The sequence below is a fragment of the Penicillium waksmanii genome, assembly GCF_028829765.1.
Source record: "Penicillium waksmanii strain IBT 27052 chromosome Unknown utg000007l:1.0-4314555.0:1.0-4317578.0, whole genome shotgun sequence".
Lineage (NCBI taxonomy): Eukaryota > Fungi > Ascomycota > Eurotiomycetes > Eurotiales > Aspergillaceae > Penicillium > Penicillium waksmanii.
The window spans coordinates 2,419,992-2,440,640 of NW_026643253.1; the positions used below are offsets into that span (position 1 = coordinate 2,419,992).

The window sequence follows — 20,649 nt, forward strand, 5'->3', positions numbered from 1 at the left end:
CAATTCCAAATACCTCGTATAGACATGCAGATCGGACTCAACTCCTGAAATTTGATTTGACTCTTCATGAGCCTGGTGGAGACGTGAATATTGGACTCAGGTGCTGCCCGGTTGCAAGCGGCTGTGGGGACACTTCAAGCAGATCATTTATACTGATGAATATTGGTCCGGCTCAGCTGTCAAGTGCCATCCCGCAATATACTACCGGTACTAGCATGCTATGCACTATGCAAGGGGTTAGGAATAAAATTAGCGGAAATTTCGAGTCTAACTTGGATAGAGACGCGGCATAGAAACATATTTGATTATGATAGCGGAAAGTGGGTGTCGGCAAATTCCTCCATACTCTGTTTACACCCATCAGATCCCGAAGCTCTCTACATGCAAATAAATGCCTTGCGCCTCCGTACCCTTATGCACCGCACGTTCATCACTCAGAGAAACAACACTCAGCCGAACATCATCAACCATACCACGAGGTCCACAGACAACCACAGCGCTTTCACCTTGGGCCCTCTCGAGTGATTTCCGAACGATTGCGTGCGGTGAAGGACGACCTGATAGAATGGTGGGACTTGTGTTTGTATAGGATTGGAGGAGTTGTGCTGATTCTTCCGCGGAATGATCCGAGTCCGTACAAGCCTGTTCCCGTGAGAGTGCTGGAATAGGGCAGTTCAAGTTGCCGGTGTTTGGACAGATTTGTTCCCGAATTGGAGTTGAGTGCTTGCGAGATTTCTCCTGACAGTGCCTTTCAGCCTCTCCGTCCGCTGATGTACTGTCAACAGAATTATTGCGGGAATTTGTCATCAGGTCGAACAATTCTATGTTCGATTGGAGGTTCTCATGACTGGAGCGACTGTGTGGTAGTGGAACAAGATGGGAAACCTTGTCGCACGTAATGTAGATGCTGATCTCAACCTCCTTTTTGAATGCAGGATTCAAACGTCGACATTCATTGACATCAGAAAGAACAGTTTGAATCTGAGACTCAAACATGCTAATCTCCGCGCGAGACTTCACGGCCCAAATGAATCGAATGTGCCTTGTAACCGATAGGGAGTTTTTTCGTGTGAGATACTGGTCGCTCTGCTCACCTTTCCATGCTGAAACAATGTCTCGGAGTAATGGTACCACAAACGTCGCACCCATGCCGCCCCCAAAGAGTACCACGCTGTCAAATTGTCTTAGCGGCCTATGGGTGCCGTAGGGGCCTTCTATAAACATAGGACCACATCGGATGTCCGCTTCCATCGACCTCTTTTCCTCAGCAAAAGCTGCAAAGCCTCTCGTTCCTCCACCTTGTGCGCGTATAAAGAACTCCATCCTCCCATCCTCCGGCAAAGACGCAATTGTAAACGGATGACTCTGAAACGGAGCGATGCGGTGACATGTTAAAAATATATGTTGACCAGGCTTCCAGCGGACGTCGGGATTATGAACAATGACCCGTGTCACATTGCCAGGAAACGGGGTAACAGTCGCGTGATGAGCGAAGAGAGAATATCCAGAGGTCCTGCAATGGAATATGCCGATATTGACATACGCCCCCCCAGGCATAACGTACCACCCGGTCAAGGACAAGGATCCCGATGGGGATCCAGACCCATATCTTGACCTCCTCGGGTGCATGCATCCATATCGCAACGATGAAACCGATAAAACTGATCAGATGCTGGAGAACAAAGATCTCATAGCTCAACTTCCTTACTGGCGAAGCCGAAGAGATAACGATGAAGGTGAGGATGCACCAGGCCGCAAATCCCCGTTTTGTTAATGGGTCATGTGTTAGTTGGTACGCGATGTAGTCATAGCGGCCCCAGTCATGAAACCAGAAGCCCATGTGGATGGTCGCGGTCAGCCACAGTGTGCGAGCAATCCAGCGATGGAACCAGTTTAAGCGGACATAGCTCATGTCTACTAGGTAGCCGATGATATTCCGACGCCCGGCCAAGAGGAATATAAGCGGGAGCTGGCATATGGCGATGAAACCTGTTCGATAACCGACATTTTCCCACTGCCAGACATCCGAAGTGTCGAGTCCGTAGAAACAGAGGACTAGAACTGTCACCAGGTTGGCGAGAATGATCAATATCGACCCCAGCGGAGCGAAGTGAATAACCAATGGGCCCAGTGAAATTGATGGAAGAGTGGCGTAGCTAATTTCCCGAGATATCGCGGTAATTGTGGCATACATTGTCAAGAACAACGACTTTGGCTGAGCTGGTGTGGAGGACGGGTCCTGAAGCCTAGAAAGTCCCGAGGTCAGATAATGATTACTTGACTGGAAGGCTGAAATTACCTGTATCGCGCAAGCAGGCGGTTAATACCGTTCAAGAGTGTTGCAATGCCAATAGCACTGCCAACGACTACCCAGTATATTTGCTGCAGGGCAAACATGCTAGGCACGCCATTGCCCATGGACATGGATCCCATGGACATGCCACCCATTGACGACATGATGCTCTAGATGAGATGTGTCATGTCTTAGGGCAGACGTGAAGTAAATGAAGAACAGGAAGGGGAGGAAAGAGAAAGAGAGGTAGACAGAGAAGTGGTCTGCGGAGGTGTTGAGTTGAGGGCCTTCCTAATCGGGGCGGGTCACCATGTGGCAGACCCGCCGCTTCTGCTTAGCAAGAATGCCCTCACCTCCAATCCGATCATTCCAACTTGTGCAACTTGACCTCCGCAGACTGGCTGGATTATTTCTATCTTCTACTTTCCATCTACTCTCGCTCCAATCCTGAATCCGCTCCCACTTTCACCATGGATCATTCCATGGATGGAATGGACATGTCCTCCGGCTCGAGCTCTGGCTCGTCTATGAGCATGCCAATGGTCTTCACCAACTCGCACACCACGCCCCTATTCTCGAATACCTGGACACCTAGCTCCACCGGCGCCTACGCGGGAACATGCATTTTCCTCATTCTCCTCGCCATCATTGATCGGAGTCTCTTCGCCTTGAAGGCCATCATGGAGCGACGGTGGCGTGCTGCTCATCTCAACCGGCGCTATATTGCAATTGCCGGAAGGACCAGCGAAGCCGGGCGAATTGAGGCTGACCCCAATGCGAAACTCTCCACACTCATCAGCGCATATGGCATTGAAGAGAATGTCAAGGTCGTGCATAATGTTGCCGATGGGCCAATTTCGTGGCGGTTCACCGTGGATCTTCCGCGTGCGGGACTTGTTCTCTGCATTATTGGTGTTTCTTATCTACTGTAAGTTGTCATCTCATACTTTATTACCTCTAAGTTTGCCCCGCTGCAGAGCCATGCTAATCACGATATCCACAGAATGCTCGCTGTCATGACCCAAAATATCGGGTATTTCTGCTCTGTCCTGGCTGGTGCCTTTCTTGGAGAATTGGCGATTGGTCGATACATCGCCGGGAATGACCACCCCCACTGAATTTCGATACCCTTGATTTTGTTCCAATTTTATCTCACATTTCGATGCAAGCATCGCTCAATCTGAATGCCAAGATTCAATGCTACCCTATACAAATGATGACTCAGCTATTCCGCGCATAAATGAGCAAATAATCTAGCCCGATGTAGACTAGCATGGATCTCCAGGGTTTATCCCGCTAGTCCCAATGCGGAGACTCCACCACAAGGTTCCCATACAATACCATCAGGAAGATTCAGAAGGTTTCAGACGGAAACCCGCATCTTGATCACATTTTTGGTTCTTTTTGCTTTGTTGGTCGTGCGTGAAATCGTAGGGCGTAGGGCAGAGGATGCACGTGCCGTTTGAAACCATAGTCTAACGCGTTTTCGAACAACAACAACAACCCACATTCGTTGACATTGTTAATTTACTTCCGAACCATAATAGCCGAAAGACTTCAATTAGCTTCTGACAATGGAAAACTTCCTCCTTGACAATGCCCAACGCCACCAAGGCCTCGTTAAGCGGTTCGTGCCCCCGCCAGCGAAACAGAATGCGGGGCATAAGCCTGAGCCGCCCGCAAGGGATCTCATCATCGCGACGCGTATCCGCCCGATATTGGAAGATGAAGCCTCGTCTGGACATGCCCCCTGCTGTATTTACTCGGAAGACCGATACGGGCGTTGTGGATCTCCACGAGTTGAAGAGGGTCGTTCGGGGGTTGCCGACGTTGAATGTGAGTGGAATCTACTTCACCGCTTGAAGTAATAATCTGCTCGCTCGGCGACCATGCCGAGACTATATTCACCTCTTGTGGGTGACTAGTGTGGTTTCACGCCAGACTAACCTGTTCAGTCATCATGCTTTCGACCTGGAACGGTGTACGGTGCCAATTGTACTACCGACGCCATCTACAAGGACATGGTCCAGCCACTTCTGCCCTGGGTGTGGGACGGCAATGTGGGAACACTCTTCGCCTACGGACAAACAGGGTCTGGCAAGACATTCAGCATTAGCCGATTGGAGCGACTTGTTGCACGCAATCTATTCGATGGGTCCCTATATGGAGAGAGAAAGGTCTACGTCTCCATCTTCGAGCTGGCAGGAAACACTGCACGGGGTAAGATATCCCTTCATACAATCAAAATGTCAGCAGTAACGGTTGATGACCTTCCAAATTTGTCGAATCTGAACAGACCTCCTCCTTGCCAGCCAGAGCGCCGGCGCCGGTTCTGCACCACCGATACAATTACTCGAGGACTCTTTCGGCGACGTGCAGCTAACAAATGCATTCGAACCAGAAGTTACCTTCGCCGGTGAACTTCTCCAGCTAATCGAACAGACCGCTGCACTTCGCAAAACAGCATCAACAGAGAAAAACAATGGGTCCTCGCGCAGTCATGCCGTGTGCCGCCTTCGAATAGTGAACCCCTCGTCCGATGTTTTGGAAGATGGATATCTGTATCTCATCGATCTGGCCGGGTCCGAGGCAGCCCGCGATATCGCAGAGCACGGGGCCGACCGGATGAAAGAGACCCGTGAAATCAACATCAGTTTGTCCATTCTCAAAGACTGTATTCGGAGTATCACCGATGCGAATTCCTCCAAGTCATCGAAGAAGCCTTATGTTCCTTTTCGCCAAAGTACACTGACAAAGACTCTTAAGCACGTGTTTGATCCATTTGGAGGCCGGAAATGCAAGACCGCCGTTCTGGCTTGCGTCAATCCCAGTTTCTTAGATACTGGTGCAACGAAGAATACTCTTCGCTACGCGGAGATGCTCTCAGCTGTACCACCAACTAATAAATCTCCCGGGTATAACCCGAATGTCCCAATGACATGGACGAATAAAGATGTCCGCCATTACATCGTAACCAAGGTATTTACTGCCCCTCTCCAAAGGAGGAACAGAATACCAATCGATCGAGCACTGGCTCGGATCAGTCTGGTAATCCCTCCATAGCACCATACGAGCTAGCCCCAAGGGAAACTGGAGCCCAATTCCTCCGCCTGCCAATTGAGGACTTTGTACAGAGGTCCCTGCAAACACCCGGTGTAACCGGGGAGCAGGCCAATGCCTTCCATCTTAAACTGTGGACATTACATCTCGATTCTCAGCGGAAGCAATCTACCAAGACTAGCAACAAACAGGGCGCAAAGTCGGATCCACAGGACCCTCTTTCGTCAAGCCTGTCAAGTCGGGACCCATCAAAGAAAACAGGAATCCTATTCACCGATCGAATTCGTCCGGGTATGGCAGTACTATGGAATCCACCTGCATACTTTCCCTACCGCCATGAAGAACAGAATATGGTGGTTGTACTTTGCCCTTTGCATGCCGCTAGCGAGAACGTGAATGACGTTATGGGTCATAAAGTCCAGCCTTTTCAGAATCTAGAGAGTAAGTTTCTTTGCGCGTTGGCTTTACCCGGTCCGATGGGCCAGTCTTATGAAGTGCATTTGTGGCGGCAGGCTGTAGTGCCAGTGCAGCAGATGCTGTCCGAAGTTGTGCTGGAGTACGATCCTGCGACGAGGTATTATTATGTTAGTGCCTAGAATAGAACCGGGTTATCATAGACTAGGGGCGAATTAGAACATTTCGCCTCAAATGTTTACGACGAGATAAATCTACACACTGGAAATGCATATGGCTTGCGATGGCTTGCGCAGTATTGAGCAAATTACCCTACTGGCTTAGCGCCGCCGGAGGTATGAAGTATCTTGCAGGAGACTTCTCTCGGGCTCTCCTACTTCCATGGTTAGTCCCTCGTGGCTAACCCCACACTTTCCAATCTTCCTTACTTTGCTTTATTTTTTATTTATTTTTTTATTCTCAGTCAGGGTTCTATCCCAAAACGGAAGTCACAGCTAGTATCTCTCGAGCCAGGAAGGTCCTACAAAAACACCATACTCCCCCTTCCGCTCATACAATCTCTCCATTCAAATCCTGTTCCATTGCTTTCTTCCTCATCCCTCCGGAGCCTCCACATCCACGATCAAAATGCAAATCCACACCCTTTTCGCCCTGGCCACTGTGGCAACCGCACACTTCCACCTCGTCTCCCCACCATCTCGCGGCTTCAACGCAGACACAATGGCCACCTTCCCCTGTGGCAGTTTATCTCAAATGACTGACAGAACGAAAATTCCCCTCTCGGGCTCGATTCCCATCGACCTCAAGCTGGGCCACACCCAAACAGCCCTAACCGTCCTCCTCGGTCTGGGCAATGACCCGGGCACAAACTACAACATCACCCTTCACCCGACTTTCGGCGTCCAGGGCGCCGGCGAATTCTGTCTTGCGGATATCGAGTATAACGCAAAGATTCTTGGCGTGGACGTCGTCAACGGGATGAATGCCACGCTGCAGGTGCAGAGTAATGGTGATCCGCAGGGTGGTCTTTATGCGGTACGTGCTGCGATTTTATTCGCTATGGCGCTTGTCATTTGAATATCTATGATGAGGAGGCTAACAATTATCTTTTCCTAGTGCGCTGACCTCCAGTTTGTTTCGAACGCTACCCTTGACAAGTCTTCTTGCTCCAATGATACCAAGCTCCACGCGGTTGAATTTACGGGTGACTCGGCTAAACGCACGGCGAATGCCTCTACTGCCTCGGGTGCTGCGCAAGGATCCGACTCCAGTTCCAAGGAAAATGGTGGACGAGCATTGGAGCTTGCGTCGTGGGGGGGTTTTCGGTGCGGCGTTGATGGGTGCTTTTGCTCTCATGTAGAGTTTGGCGGTCACGATACTTTCTCCAAAAGGTTCATGGACAGCTGGGGGATTCCGAATTTGCGATATTATGTGACAGGTGGCTGCGACTGATTTGCGATGTTATTTAAAAGGCGGCCCTATTTCTGTGTTTACATTCTGATCTTGATTCATTTGCAATGCGCCTTCTTCGCTTCTACACCGAGAATTATTTCCCGTTAATAACATCAACTGTCTATCCACAACAGTTCTTCAGCGCCCTCTTTTCGAACACGAACAGCGACTTAACTGGCGAAAAGTTGGACTTTCGACTCCTCCATCGGGTTGCGAGTCTGATCGACTGTCACCAGGAACACCGTTCCGCCTTGCAGATAAGCAGCTCTCGATAAAAAAAATTCTGGCTCGAAAATGATAGCCGGAAAATGATGGCTCATCCTTTTTGGGGTTATCATCTTCGCGAGGTCGCTATGAGATGGTCAGCGACAATTGACTTCAAAGAACTGATCAATCCTAACCTCAAGGGGGGCGAGCCAGTTGATTTGGTTATCCTTTCAACTCCTTTATCTGGATAATCAAGTGAGTAATTCTTTCAATTATGCCAAACAAGTGTCATTATAACTCAACTTTCGCAATACTATATCCTTCCGTTCTAAATCACCTTCAAGCTATTTTTGTCGATCAGGACCCGTGAAAAGTAATATAGAGTCATGCTCATAGTGAGAGATTTATGCATGTTGTGTAGCTCGTGGTAAAGTAGTCAACTCGGCCTCGACCGTAGTCTCTTCGGGGGGGGGGGGGAGGAATATCTACCAATGAGAGGCTCTAGATGTTGGCCAGCCCAGTAATCACGTTTCATTTTCTGCGGTAGAAGAACTCAGTCAGCTTAGCGTCTAAGCCGTTAAAATCCGGTCTGCAGATGCACAAACATAATGCAAGTTAATGTGGGGCAGCCAAGAGTTTTGACATTCCGAGATCCGATCCGACTTGTTGCTCGGTTCAACAGGCAGCCGAGTTGGCCTCATCCCCTGCATCATCGTCACCTCAGTATCAGTATCGCCATGGATCAATTTGAGAAGCTCCGACCTGTTGGTGAGTCTTGTTCTAATCTCTTCGCCGTATCCAGAACTTGCAATTGACCCACTGCAGGGAGGCTGGAAAAATACTCCACCGCGCGTCACCAGATTGGCTTCTATCTGAACCTCGCTGTGGCAGCTACATACGAGCTACCAAAGAGTTTCACATCACCAGTCGAGGACTACGTGCTCAGGGCATGTGCATCAGTCATCGCGGAGCATCCCTCGCTCTCCGCCATCCCGGCAGCTGACGATACGCAAGAGCCGTATTTCGTACGCCTCCCCATTATCGACCTGGATAAGGTGGTGCGATTCACGCAGCGAGAACACGGCATCCCAAGAGATGTTTCTCTTGGAGAAGGCGACATTTCTCCGGATCTCGATCTTCAGGCTGTTTTCCAAGAAGAACACAACACACCTTTCATCCCGCCTAATCCTTATTGGCGACTGCACGTTCTTGTCGATAAGCAAGACACGCATAAATTCACCGCAGCCTTGATCTTGCATCATGCCCTCGGTGATGGGGGCTCTGGCAAGTCATTTCACATTTCTTTTCTACGAGCACTGCAGACGCAGACAGCATCCGATGGCGAGACGCCACACTCAGTAGCCAGTCCGCAGATCCCGATGCTGCCTAACATTGAACAAATCCACCCAATGCCCCTCTCTTTCTGGTTCCTAGCGAAGAAGATCTTCCAAGCAAAGGTTTATGCGCCTAGAGATCCGGGACTGTGGACCGGGGCGAGGATCCAGCCACCAACAAGTACCCATGTCCGGCTAGTCCCCTTTGCCCAGGGGTTGGTGAAGCGATTGAGGAAAGCTTGTCGCGAGGAACGAACAACCATCACTGCGCTCCTGCAAACTGTTTATGCTCGATCGCTATTCAAGCATATCCCCGATCAATTCTTCCGACTGAATTGTACCGGCGCTTTCTCCACTCGCCGATTCCTACCAGATATCATTACGGAAGATTCAATGGGCGTTTTCGTAGCCGACTTTGAAGAGTCATACACACGCTCCACCGTCGCCCTCGCTGACCCCACAGCCTTTCCCTGGGAAGAGGCGCGCCGCTCGCGACAGACCATCCAGGATACTTTGGACCGCAAGGGTGCAGACGTAGGACCAAACCTCCTTAAATTCGTCAACAATTTCCAACAGGAACTTTGTCTATCGAAGGTCGGACAAGATCGGGATAAGTCATTCGAGGTATCGAATATTGGCGTCGTCTCATCCACCTCGACTCCCGATCAGCCTTCTATTCAAGGCATGGCATTCTCGCAGTGTGCGAGTGTAATGGGCAATGCAATCGGCGTTTCGGTTGTCACCGGTGGCGACGGCTGCCTTGTCCTGGGTATATCATGGCAGGAAGCTGTTGTGGAGGCTGAGCTGATTGATGCTTCTATTATGTCAACTCGGGAAGAGCTACACCAGTTGGCTGGCTATTAGTACTGAGATCTGTTTCATTTTGAGTGTAAATACGCATTGCATTTCTACTAATGTTTAATATTGTCTACTCTGAAGAATCGCACAGCCGTAATTTGCGCAAAGTTTTCAAACGACTGCTATTGCGGGGGAAAATCAATCTGGGGCTATTTTAGTTCTATTGGTAGCCCCGAGGGTTTCGAACGGTCTGCGTGTTCAGATACAGCCTTGGAGGGGTATGTCTTAGAGTAGTACAACGGAGTACTCCGTACAAGGGGTGGGTCTTCTAACCAGCACTAGATATCCGGGGGTTCCAGGAATCTCAACGTATGGTTTGAAATTAATTACTGGGCACTGTGATGCTGATAGCATACCAATAGAGAGGATTGGTCAGTAACTAAATCAGGATCAGCACAACGATAGCCCACCTCCGTCATGGAGACTTCGATCTTGCCAGTGGTTTTCTTTGCCGGTTCATCTGCTTTCCAGAATGGACGATATACTGCGTAGGTTAAAACAGTAGCCCCTGTCGATCGTAGGTTCTTAATTCTTTTCTTCTCGGTAATAAAAGCTTAATGATTTTAAATAAAGGATGGCTTTCTTCATCACAATTGACAAAATTTCAAAACTACGCTAAATTTGTCGATAGGGGGCCAAATGGGCTGATCATGCCTAACTCTTTTCAGTCTGCATAGCGAGCACCAATGAGGAGTCGTCTGAGCCGAGCAATTTCTGGAAATTCCGTCCACTAAATTAAAAGATGGAGAGAATTAATGGTCGGGCTTCCTGCGGCATTATCGTAGTTCGTTTACTTTAGCCGGGGATTAGACTCGGTACAGCAGAGTTTACTGTTGAGCTCCCTCCCCTGCTTCTGCCTGGGCTGTGTTAATGACGTTCGATTATGATATATGGCTTGAGTCAAGTCTACTCAATCCAAATTCATAAATTATATTATTGATATAGTCTCCGGAGACTACAAATTCTCACACAAGGTGAGGAACACTTCAATCTCGACTTGAGGGAACGGCCCATCGGTCTAGACAGCGAAGCAGGCCCCGCATTCCATGCGACTTGATGGCTAAAAGGTCAAATACTGTAAAGTGCGATTTCTAGCTTCATTCAAATCCTTTCGGCCTTGGAGAGCCCCACCACGACTTGAGCTTCGCTTGCGTACTCCGTAATTCATGGATAGCTCCGCCCCAAAGATTGCTGGTTTGGAGCACAAGCGATGCTAAGCCTTTCTCCTCAGCCTTATTGATTGCCGAGCGTGCAACCCTATCGTCGTCATGTGGATCACAAGGCCGCGTCTTTCTGCAATTTCATGGAGATGGTACAGCCTATGCTTAGCTTGAGACGGTGAAGAGAAAACAAAACAAGCTCGACAGAGTCTAATATGATTGGCCCTCGCAGTGTTGCCTTATATAGTGCATGATCGGCGCAGTCATTATCCAATCATGTACCCCCGTGGGTACAGCATCACTCCAAATTGACCCGCTTCTACAAGGCTGGGGTACGCCAAATTAAGCAACTTCCTGGCCCCCAAGTCGCACTTAATTTGGGGGCCAGCAACTTGAAGTACATACGAAAAAGACGGACCTGGGGGCCAGAGGCCGGCAGTTTATAAAGCAGATGGGCTTCCAACAGTCTTTCCGTTTTTTTTTCATTATCTCCTTCCTCTTTCTCAGCCATATACATAATCATGAAGCTGCTTTTATCAGCTCTTCTGCCAATCCTGGCCGCAGCAGCCACATCAAAGCCGACTGTAACGATCGACGCCGGTACCCTTACAGGTGGACAATGTCAAGATGCAAGTGCAGTCTATTATAAGTCAATTCCTTACGCCGAACCTCCACTTGGAGAGCTTCGTTTCGAGTCTCCCGTCGCCAAGAAACAATTTTCGGGGGGAAAACTTGATGCGACATCCACGCCACCCGCTTGTATCCAATGGACAAGCGAATTTAACGAAACTACAGCTGAGTCCGAAGATTGGTGCGCTTTAAATCCAGTGTCATGATTTGTTTTACTGCCGGTGCTTTTGCTAACTTGAACTTGGATTAGCCTCTTCCTAGATGTCTGGACTCCATCCGATGCCACCAAAGATTCAAAACTCCCCGTCAGAGTCTGGATCTACGGTGGGTCGAACACAAATGGTGGAATTTCCAACACTTTATACGATGGCTGCAACTCTGCGGATCAAGGCGCAGTCCTCGTCTCCATCAACTACAGACTTGGACCTCTGGGGTTCATGGCACTTGAAAAGGCCGGAATTTATGGAAACCAGGGAATCCAGGATCTTGTTCTTGGATTAGAGTGGGTACAGGATAACATTGCTGAGTTTGGCGGCGACCCGGTATTTAAGCCTCATCAGTTTCCGATAGCGAAGAAATGTGGAGCTGACAATGATTCCCGAAATAGAACAAGGTGAACCTATTCGGACAGTCGGCCGGTGCCGAGGACGCTTTCATTATTTCCTCTCTCCCGAAGGCCCCTCAACTCATCAACAGTTTCATCTCTGAATCTGGAGGTGGCAAGAACCTCGTTACTAAAGCTACTTTGCAAACCACTGGTGCGAACTACGCTAGTATCCTTGGATGTGGCTCCAGCGTGAGACCAAACCCTTAGTACCACTTTCTTTTTCAAGATGCTAACTTCTCTGCAGAAATCTTGCCTTCAAGCCAAGTCTGCAAGCGAACTTCTTAAGGCCTACGCAAAGGATGGTGAATCTGGCTATATGAGCTACGGCATTGGAGTCGATGGTGCCATTGGTGTTACTAGTGCTCACACTCATACCTTCTATCCTTACGTGGATGGCAAGGTCATTCCCCAAGAGCCTATCAGCCGTGGTTCGCGAGTTCCCGCGATCTTTGGATTTAGTATGTCATTTCTCTCCGTCAATGTTTCGTTGCACAAGCTAACCGATGAAACTCATTATTAGACCTAAATGAAGGCGTCATCTACGCCGGCTCGACGTGCGAGACGAACGAAACAGCTTGTACTGAGGCTGGGTATGGGGATTTCCTCAAGGCAAATTACGGTCCTATGGCTTCAACAGTTGAGAAGTACTACCCTCTGTCAAAGTTCGTGTCTTTGGGCGATAAGGCCGTTCTTGGTGCCATTTCCAAAGTCATCACCGACTCTGATTATATGTGCCCTGGATTTCGTGGCGCTATTGCGACTGCACGCAACAACGTTCCTACATGGGCTTACGAGTTCATTCACAACACCACCTGTGCTTGGATGGAAACGGTTGCACAGGACGACGTCTCTGAGCTTGGTGCCACCCACACCGCGGAGATTTCTTATGTCTTCGGTAACATGGCTTTTGACCTGTCGGGCAGAGATTCTTGCAACTCTACCGCTGCAGAGTATCATCTTAGCAATCAAATGGTGAGTCTGTGGCAGGCAATGGCAGAGAACGCCGCCCCTTCAACCGATGCCATCAAATGGCCCCGCTTCCAGCCCTCCAAAAACGGCACTACCCCTGGCTTGTTCTTTGCCAACTCAATCGGCCCTGGAACTATTGATTTCAGCGCCTGTCAGCTCTGGGATAAGGTGAACACCGTGCTTTCGGCGACGACCAACTCTACGTCGTCGGAAAGTGCATCTGGCACTGCAAAGGCCTCTAGCACTGCAAATGCCTCTGGCACTGCGAAGGCCACCTCGTCTCCAACACATCAGATCGGCAGTGCTGGAACTATTTTACCTGGAGGACTTCTGGCTCTGTCCGTTCTGTTGCTCCACATGACTGTATTTGTATAGATGAGAAATGTATCTAGTATTGAGTGTTCTGATATAGAATCAGTCTAATCAAACCTAACGTATTATCATGCGAGTCGGCTGAAAGATTAAACTAAGATACCTAGTCACGACTCACAACATGAATCTGATCTACAGACATGTCTCTGTTCGAGTATTAGGACCCTTTTCTGAATTTGGACCCTTTTCATTCCTGTTCTTGGCCTCCAATGGATATTTCTAGCTCGGGCGGGGCCACGGGGCGAACGAATCCCCCGAATCCGCCTTGGGGCCATTTTACCCAGGCCAGTAGGGATCTCCCCTCAACTCAAATTATAGGTCCTTCGATCGTCTTACCTCGTCCAACGAGAAAGATGCCATGTCTCATGCATGTGGGGACGAGTAAGGCACTGTCATCTAAGCCACCCACCCCATTTTGGCCCCAAGCTTTACAAGGCAGAAGCCAAGATGCCAGTTTGTTTTTATGCGACCCTGTTAAGAACAGAAGAATGCATCTTAAACACCTTTTATCACCATAAAAATGGTGCAACTACATCGATCTTTACGACAAACCTGGATTCTCACTTGGAAAAACCTCCTTGTCTTCTACAAATCGCCAATTTCCTCTTTGATCAAGGCACTTCTGGTCCCGATCGCAATAACGATTGTATTTTGTTTCCTCAAAGAAATCAAGCTTGAAAATGAGGGCTCCAACGGTATCTCGCACACCGGAAGAACGGTCATGGATCTGCCCGACGCCATTTCCAGGAGTTTATCCCAACGGATAGTCGTCGCCACGAATGGGATTCAGGATACACAGTTGAACAAGACCATTGCCGCAGTTTTTCAGGACAAAGGCATGCAATCGTTCGATCTACAAGTTGTGGATAACCCCAGCTTGCTATTCGATCGCTGTAAACAGTCCATTCATGGCACCAGTGACTGTTTTGCTGCTGTGGTTTTCACGGTCTTCAACAACACCCATGCCAACTACATTCTGGGCATCGATGAGGACTTTCTTGAGAACACCCCATACAGCTATACGCCGGGTCAATCTGTTCTCTCTCAGCGCCTTCTGCCACTCAAATGGGCTCTGGACTCTCACATCGGTGGATTTGAAGGTAGCAAACGACCGACCGAGAAGATGTGGAGTGGATATTTCGACAAGGACGGGTCTAGCTATTCGGATATGCCACATTCAATCTTCTGGCTCTCAATTGTCTCATATTTTGCTGCACCTTTGTTTGTGTTTACCTTTCTAGTTTCCACTTACCATATGAGCAGTACTGTGGCTGGTGAACGACAAAACGGGGTCGTAGATCTTCTCATGGCCCAAGGGGTTACGATCGCACCCCGTGTGTTTTCAAACTTTTTGTCTTTCTCCATCCTCTACATCCCCGGAACAATCATCTGCTCTATCCTTCTGGGCGAAATTCTCTTCATGCGTACATCTACTGGTCTGATCTTTATCCTCATGCTTCTCGCCAGTCTCGCTCTTATCATCTGCGCTCACTTTATTGGGTCTTTCTTTTCCAGGTCATCCGTGGCCGGCATGTGGACCTGCATTTTAATATTTGCACTCGCTCTGGTGAGTATATCTCAAAGTCTAACACAGTTCAAAGATCCGGGACAGATGCTGGGGCTCTCCCTAGTATTTCCACCCTACGCCTTCGCCACGCTCATCCGTGATATTGCAACAACGGAGTACTCTCTGAGGGCCTTCCCCGACGCAGGAATTACCAAACAAGTTCCTAACATGGATGGTTACCTCTATTTTGCGTGTTTTCTTGTCCACATCTTTGGCTATGGTGCGTTAGTATTTCTCGTCGAGCACCTGCGCTGGGGCGTTCCGCAGAGCCGAGAGTGGACCGAAACGTCAGATGAGGTTGCGCTCCAACTGAGCAACTTATCCAAGACTTATTCTGGCGGCAAGCAGGCCGTCAAGGATTTCAATGCTGAAGTGCAAACTGGATCCGTTACATTCCTGTTAGGCCCCAACGGAAGCGGGAAAACCACTGCGCTGAAGTGTATTTCGGGGGTATTGAAAGTTGATTCAGGGTCCAGGATTCAGTTAAGTCAGGATGGGCGCTCTTTTGGTTTATGTCCGCAGCACAATGTATTCTCTCCATAATCACCGGCAAATAATATTGCCTTGCTGACTTGAAAAGGTACTCTGGGATGTCCTCAGCGTGACAGAGCACGTTCGCCTCTGGACAAGTCTCAAGACCGCTGGGGGTGCGCCAAATACTCAAGATATCGACGATGTCATTTCTGAGTGCGGTTTAACTGAAAAGGCCCAATCTGCAGCTGGAACTCTCAGTGGAGGTCAAAAGCGGCGCTTGCAGTTGGCCATTGCCTTCTCTGGTGGATCGAAAGTGTGCTGTATTGACGAAGCATCAAGTGGACTGGTAAGCGCACTTTCAGTGATAAATATTGTCAAAATACTGATTTTGTAGGATCCGTTGTCTCGTCGCAACATCTGGAACATTATCCAAGAAGGCCGTTGCCATCGGACGACTATTTTGACTACTCACTTTCTCGACGAGGTGACCAAGCCAACATCTTAACATACATTTAGTGAAGATATTTCTAACATACCTTAGGCCGATGTTCTCGCTGATCATATTGTGATCATGTGCAAAGGTAGTCTAGTCTGCCAGGGATCCAGTATTGCCCTTCGCGCACAGTATGGTGACAACTATCGAATTCGTCTTGATGACGAGCAAGAAACAACCTGGAAAGCTGCAAGCTCTGCTGAGGCTACGAACAAGGTGATCGAGCTGGAGCGTTTGCAACCCGACCTCGCTTGCCATGTTACCTTCCCCACTTTAGAACAAGTATTCTTGAGGACAACATCGGAATACGGCACCGCCGTTGATGGAGATGGTGGCGACGGCATGGTTGGCGAGAATCAAGAACCCACCGGAGACACCGAGGTTACATTGGAGGACAAGATTCTGGCGCTCGAGAGTGAATATACAGCCGTGGAGCTCAATCTTGATACAAGGCAGTCAGTAGGACTACTGTGGCAGATCTGGGTTCTTTTTCGGAAGCGATACCAGCTGCTATATCGGGCATCGGGAATCATCGTTTATGCGGTTAACCTTTTACTGCCCATCATTATCGCTGCTGCATTGACTAAGTACTTCTATACCTGGGATGCTTTGGTTACATGTGAGGAAAGCTATAACAAATATGCCAATCCGGCTGGCATGGATATACCTCCATTTGACAACGCGTTATACACTTCTACCTCGGGAGACATTCTCGGACCTGCAAACCAGTTTCAGGGTGGGATTCAAGATGATATTTTTGCGGGGAGCATGTAAGTCTTGCAATCCAATGAGCTTGAAGACATGATCTACACTGACCAGTACAGCGGAAATTCCCTTCAGGATCGCACTTTCGTCAGTAGCGAAGACGAATTTAACAACGCCGTAAGGACATCTATGGGCAATGTTGGATTTGGTTTATACGCCTCAACTCCAGACTCCGCCATATTCTATCACTCTGCGGACTATTACTCTGCCGGTATGGACCCTTCAGGAAATATATGGATTAAAATCACTCATCGGCTTTTACCACACAGGACCTGGACTCATGGGCTTTAGCCTTATAACAAATCGCATTGCCAACTCGACTTCCGATACCCGAGCTCGTCAAATCACAACCGCACTTAGCACGATGCGCCATGTTAATCCTGTGCATAATGAGCTTAATATGCCAGTTTCAATTCTGATTGTGATTGTCTTCATGGCATCTGTGTCGACTGCCATCATCTATCCTGGTATGACAACCCACCTCGATCTTCGAGTTTCTGAGTCAAAAATTACTGACAATCCAAGTGTACGAACGAATCTCAAATGTGAGAGCCTTAGAATACAGCAATGGTGTCTCGCCCTTTGCTCTTTGGACAGCCTACCTTCTTTTCGATATGCAGTTTATCATTATTCAAAGTATGCCATGTCTCCCATTCTCCGATGAAACATTCTAATCTAATGTGTCAGCCTTGATCGTCTATGGTCTTCTCTTTATTAGACCAATAAACACCGTCTGGTATCGACCCGATTGTATTTTTGGCGCCTTTATCCTTTTCGGAATCTCATCATATCTCGGAACCTACTTGCTTTCCAAGATCATCCGTCGCGGAAGCTTCGCGGCAGCACTCGGGATTCACATCCTCCTCTTCGTGCTATACATAATTTCTTACATAGCGGACGAATTCGGGGGTTCTGCTGACACCCGGCAATTCAGTTCGTATCCTTCGTACCATTCTCACACAAGTGAACATGTTGCTAACTCTTGATCAGCCTACGACGCCCTCCAAGCTGGTCTCGGTCTAATCGCCCCAGCCGCCAATCTCGTCCGCGCGCTCTTCATTGGCATGAACACTTTTGACATACTTTGCGGTAATTATGGCGACGCGGATACCTCATATCCATTCACATACGTTCTATACGGTGGTGTGTACGCCAACTTTATGTACCAGATCATTTTCCTGGTCCTAGTTCTCGGCATCCATGAATACGCCGGCACAGGCTGGTTCCGTTCTCTTATCTGCTGGCGCCGCAAACTCCCGGCTAGGTTACACCACCAGGTGGACGATGGTCTAACCTCCTTTGACAGCAGACGGGACATCATGCTTGAAGACAGCCCGGGTCGACCCAGCGTCGCTAGGAACAACAACAGGGAATCTCCGATCTTGAACGTTTCTCGCGTGAGTAAATATTTCGGTCGATCTTTTGCTGCGCAGAACGTATCATTCAGCATCTCCCCGAATCAAACGCTTGCACTTCTGGGCGGAAACGGTGCAGGCAAAACTACAGTGATCAACATGATTCGCGGCGAGCTCCGGCCGGATTTTGGCGATATCTTTGTCAACGGGCTCTCGGTTTTGACGCAGCTTCGCAAAGCTCGGTTGAATATTGGAGTCTGTCCACAAGATGACGCGGTTGATAACCTGACAGTTCGTCAGACACTGGAATTCTATGCCACAGTGAAAGGCCTGCGTCGTGTGAAAGAGAATGTGGATCAAGTTCTGATGGCTCTGGATATCACACAATATGCGAAGACGACTGCAAGAGCGTTGAGCGGCGGAACCAAACGAAAGCTAACAGTTGCTATTGCCATCCTCGGTATGCCCCTTCCTCTCCGTGACATCGATCACGAAAAATGCTAATCCCAATGTTCAGGGAACCCACCTCTCCTCCTCCTAGATGAGCCTTCCACAGGCCAAGACGCCTCCGCAAAGCGGATCTTGTGGCGGACGCTCAAACGGATCCGTGCGAACCGAGCCATTTTACTCACGACGCATAGCATGGAAGAGGCCGAGGCGTTAGCGTCGCAAGTCGCGATCATGCGGACATCAGTTCTAGTCTCTGGACCGCTGCAGACGCTGAATGATACATATGGAGGCGCGTTTCGGCTGCGAGCCGCACGCTGTGAAGGCGTGAGCGCCGATGCTGCGCGTGGCAGTGCAATCAATGTCTTTACGAAACTCCACCTACCTATATTACGGTACGCAGATGCGAGGGGTATTGTCCAATTCTTCATCAAGTATGAAAAGAGAGATCTTGGGAAGATTCTCTCTGCCATGGAGCTCTTGAAGGGGGGTGGTATAGATAAATCTGGAAACAAGGACGGTGACGGTTCAGCAGGGTCTGTTTCCGCTATGAAGACGGGTGATCTGAAGGTCTTTGACGACTATACACTGATTGAGCCCTCGCTTGAAGAGGTGTTTATGAATGTGGTGAAAAAGGGTGAGTGAGTAGATTGTTTCGACTTGAAGATAGATACCCAATATGAGTACATAAGTGTTCTGTATTCGTCCAGCCGAGAAATATAGATGCATCCACGTAGTAGAAATTTGAACCTTTTTCTTGGCTGTAAATGTTCGCCCATCTTCATGAATAATGCTGGTGTATCAATGAAGTGAAGTAAATATGTGGCCCTCGGCGGTGTGGACAACGGTGAAACTGTAGGGGGCCGCGGCAATTCAGTGCCGGCAGAATAATGAATTGCGGGATCGGATCCATTCGTCAGGAACGCTTCTTCTCCCCGTCTTCCATAGTGTCCTTTTCTTCTTTCTCTTGATACCCCCGATACTAGTATCACCCTCAGAATGGCTGCTCGCGCCCCCTACATTGTCCCCGCTCTCAAGAAGCACACCGCGACGGTGATCATGGCCCACGGTCTGGGCGACAGGTTGGTCAACAATGAGCTGAAAGAACCAAACAGAATCCGCTAACCACCCTCTCTCTATCTACAGTGGCGCCGGATGGTACGAAACGATCTACAATCAATAATTGAACCCGAGAACACAACAGCTGACTGATTGTTCATCCAGGATGGCACTCGCTCAGAACTGGCGCCGCCGCGGCATGTTCGACGAAGTCAAGTTCATCTTCCCCAATGCGCCATCCATTCCCATTACAGTCGTACGTCAATCGCATACAAAATGGATCCAGCGAATTGCCTATTGGGACCCGGCTAACATATTTTCAGAACATGGGTATGAGCATGCCTGGCTGGTACGACATCTCCAGCCTCGGCAGCGACGTGAGTCCCACCCCATCCAACAATACAACCACAATACGGCCCTCCCCGAAGACTTGCTAATACTAACCTCCCCAGCTTCGCTCCCAAGATGAGCCCGGCATCACCCGCTCTCGCGACTACTTCAACACCCTTATCAAGGAAGAGATGGACAGCGGCATCGTGTCGACACGCATTGTGCTGGGCGGTTTCTCACAAGGCGGCGCGATGTCAGTATTCACCGGCCTGACTGGCGATAAGAAGCTGGGTGGTATCTTTGGTCTGTCGTGCTACCTGCTTCTCAGCGATCGGATCAAGAGTTTTATTCCTGAGCAGTGGGAGAATAAGAATACGCCTTTCTTCTTGGCGCACGGCGACGAGGATGATATTGTTAAGCACCAGTACGGTAGCCAGTCGGCGGAGAAGCTTAAGGAGCTTGGTGTGACCGATGTCGAGTTCAATACTTACAGGTATGTCCCTCCCCTTGGATATAATCTGTTGTTGCTGTGCAGGAATGCGGAGATGCTAACTAATTGCGTCAGCAACCTCGGCCACTCGGCTGATCCCGCTGAGATCCAGGATCTGGAGAACTTCTTCTCTAAGGTTATCCCCGCCGAGAACGGCCAGTCGGCTGGTCTATGACTTGATGAACAAACTACTGATGCTGGGCGTGCTGCCGATGCTACTGGTAGATGGGGGTACGCCTTGATTCTCGGGTTCGTGGTTTTGATTGTTGCAGCGGCGTGGTCAAAATATTTCTCTCGACCGGAAAAGCAAAGG

The 20,649-nt window shown here is 49.2% G+C and overlaps 7 protein-coding genes across 7 annotated transcripts; 6 read left to right on the forward strand and 1 right to left on the reverse strand.

The window, feature by feature from the left end:
- Positions 1–360: 360 nt before the first annotated feature.
- Positions 361–2,194, reverse strand: N7481_007729 (ferric reductase family protein; the record flags this gene model as incomplete). The annotated part of the gene is made up of 2 exons (XM_057266948.1): positions 361–1,413; positions 1,565–2,194. The coding sequence occupies 2 exons, from the start codon at positions 2,192–2,194 to the stop codon at positions 361–363; spliced, it is 1,683 nt and encodes a 560-aa protein (XP_057121149.1).
- Positions 2,195–2,763: 569 nt separating this feature from the next.
- On the forward strand, positions 2,764–3,411 carry N7481_007730 (copper transporter family protein; the record flags this gene model as incomplete). Its single annotated transcript, XM_057266949.1, has 2 exons — positions 2,764–3,221; positions 3,297–3,411. 2 exons carry the CDS (start codon positions 2,764–2,766, stop codon positions 3,409–3,411), a joined length of 573 nt encoding a protein of 190 aa, XP_057121150.1.
- A 456-nt stretch (positions 3,412–3,867) lies between these two features.
- N7481_007731 (uncharacterized protein) lies at positions 3,868–5,949 on the forward strand (the record flags this gene model as incomplete). Its single annotated transcript, XM_057266950.1, has 5 exons — positions 3,868–4,129; positions 4,249–4,274; positions 4,324–4,513; positions 4,590–5,272; positions 5,338–5,949. 5 exons carry the CDS (start codon positions 3,868–3,870, stop codon positions 5,947–5,949), a joined length of 1,773 nt encoding a protein of 590 aa, XP_057121151.1.
- A 445-nt stretch (positions 5,950–6,394) lies between these two features.
- Positions 6,395–7,219, forward strand: N7481_007732 (putative GPI anchored protein; the record flags this gene model as incomplete). The annotated part of the gene is made up of 2 exons (XM_057266951.1): positions 6,395–6,802; positions 6,884–7,219. 2 exons carry the CDS (start codon positions 6,395–6,397, stop codon positions 7,217–7,219), a joined length of 744 nt encoding a protein of 247 aa, XP_057121152.1.
- A 944-nt stretch (positions 7,220–8,163) lies between these two features.
- On the forward strand, positions 8,164–9,624 carry N7481_007733 (uncharacterized protein; the record flags this gene model as incomplete). The annotated part of the gene is made up of 2 exons (XM_057266952.1): positions 8,164–8,194; positions 8,252–9,624. The coding sequence occupies 2 exons, from the start codon at positions 8,164–8,166 to the stop codon at positions 9,622–9,624; spliced, it is 1,404 nt and encodes a 467-aa protein (XP_057121153.1).
- Positions 9,625–11,299: 1,675 nt separating this feature from the next.
- Positions 11,300–13,359, forward strand: N7481_007734 (carboxylesterase/lipase family protein; the record flags this gene model as incomplete). Its single annotated transcript, XM_057266953.1, has 5 exons — positions 11,300–11,589; positions 11,659–11,950; positions 12,016–12,204; positions 12,260–12,473; positions 12,536–13,359. 5 exons carry the CDS (start codon positions 11,300–11,302, stop codon positions 13,357–13,359), a joined length of 1,809 nt encoding a protein of 602 aa, XP_057121154.1.
- Positions 13,360–13,876: 517 nt separating this feature from the next.
- N7481_007735 (palmitoyl-(protein) hydrolase) lies at positions 13,877–20,511 on the forward strand (the record flags this gene model as incomplete). The annotated part of the gene is made up of 16 exons (XM_057266954.1): positions 13,877–15,373; positions 15,504–15,743; positions 15,792–15,881; positions 15,939–16,660; positions 16,715–16,866; positions 16,925–17,122; positions 17,181–17,291; positions 17,343–17,588; positions 17,646–18,470; positions 18,528–19,098; positions 19,444–19,539; positions 19,604–19,615; positions 19,682–19,772; positions 19,840–19,893; positions 19,969–20,339; positions 20,412–20,511. 16 exons carry the CDS (start codon positions 13,877–13,879, stop codon positions 20,509–20,511), a joined length of 5,376 nt encoding a protein of 1,791 aa, XP_057121155.1.
- Between the last annotated feature and the right edge of the window lie 138 nt (positions 20,512–20,649).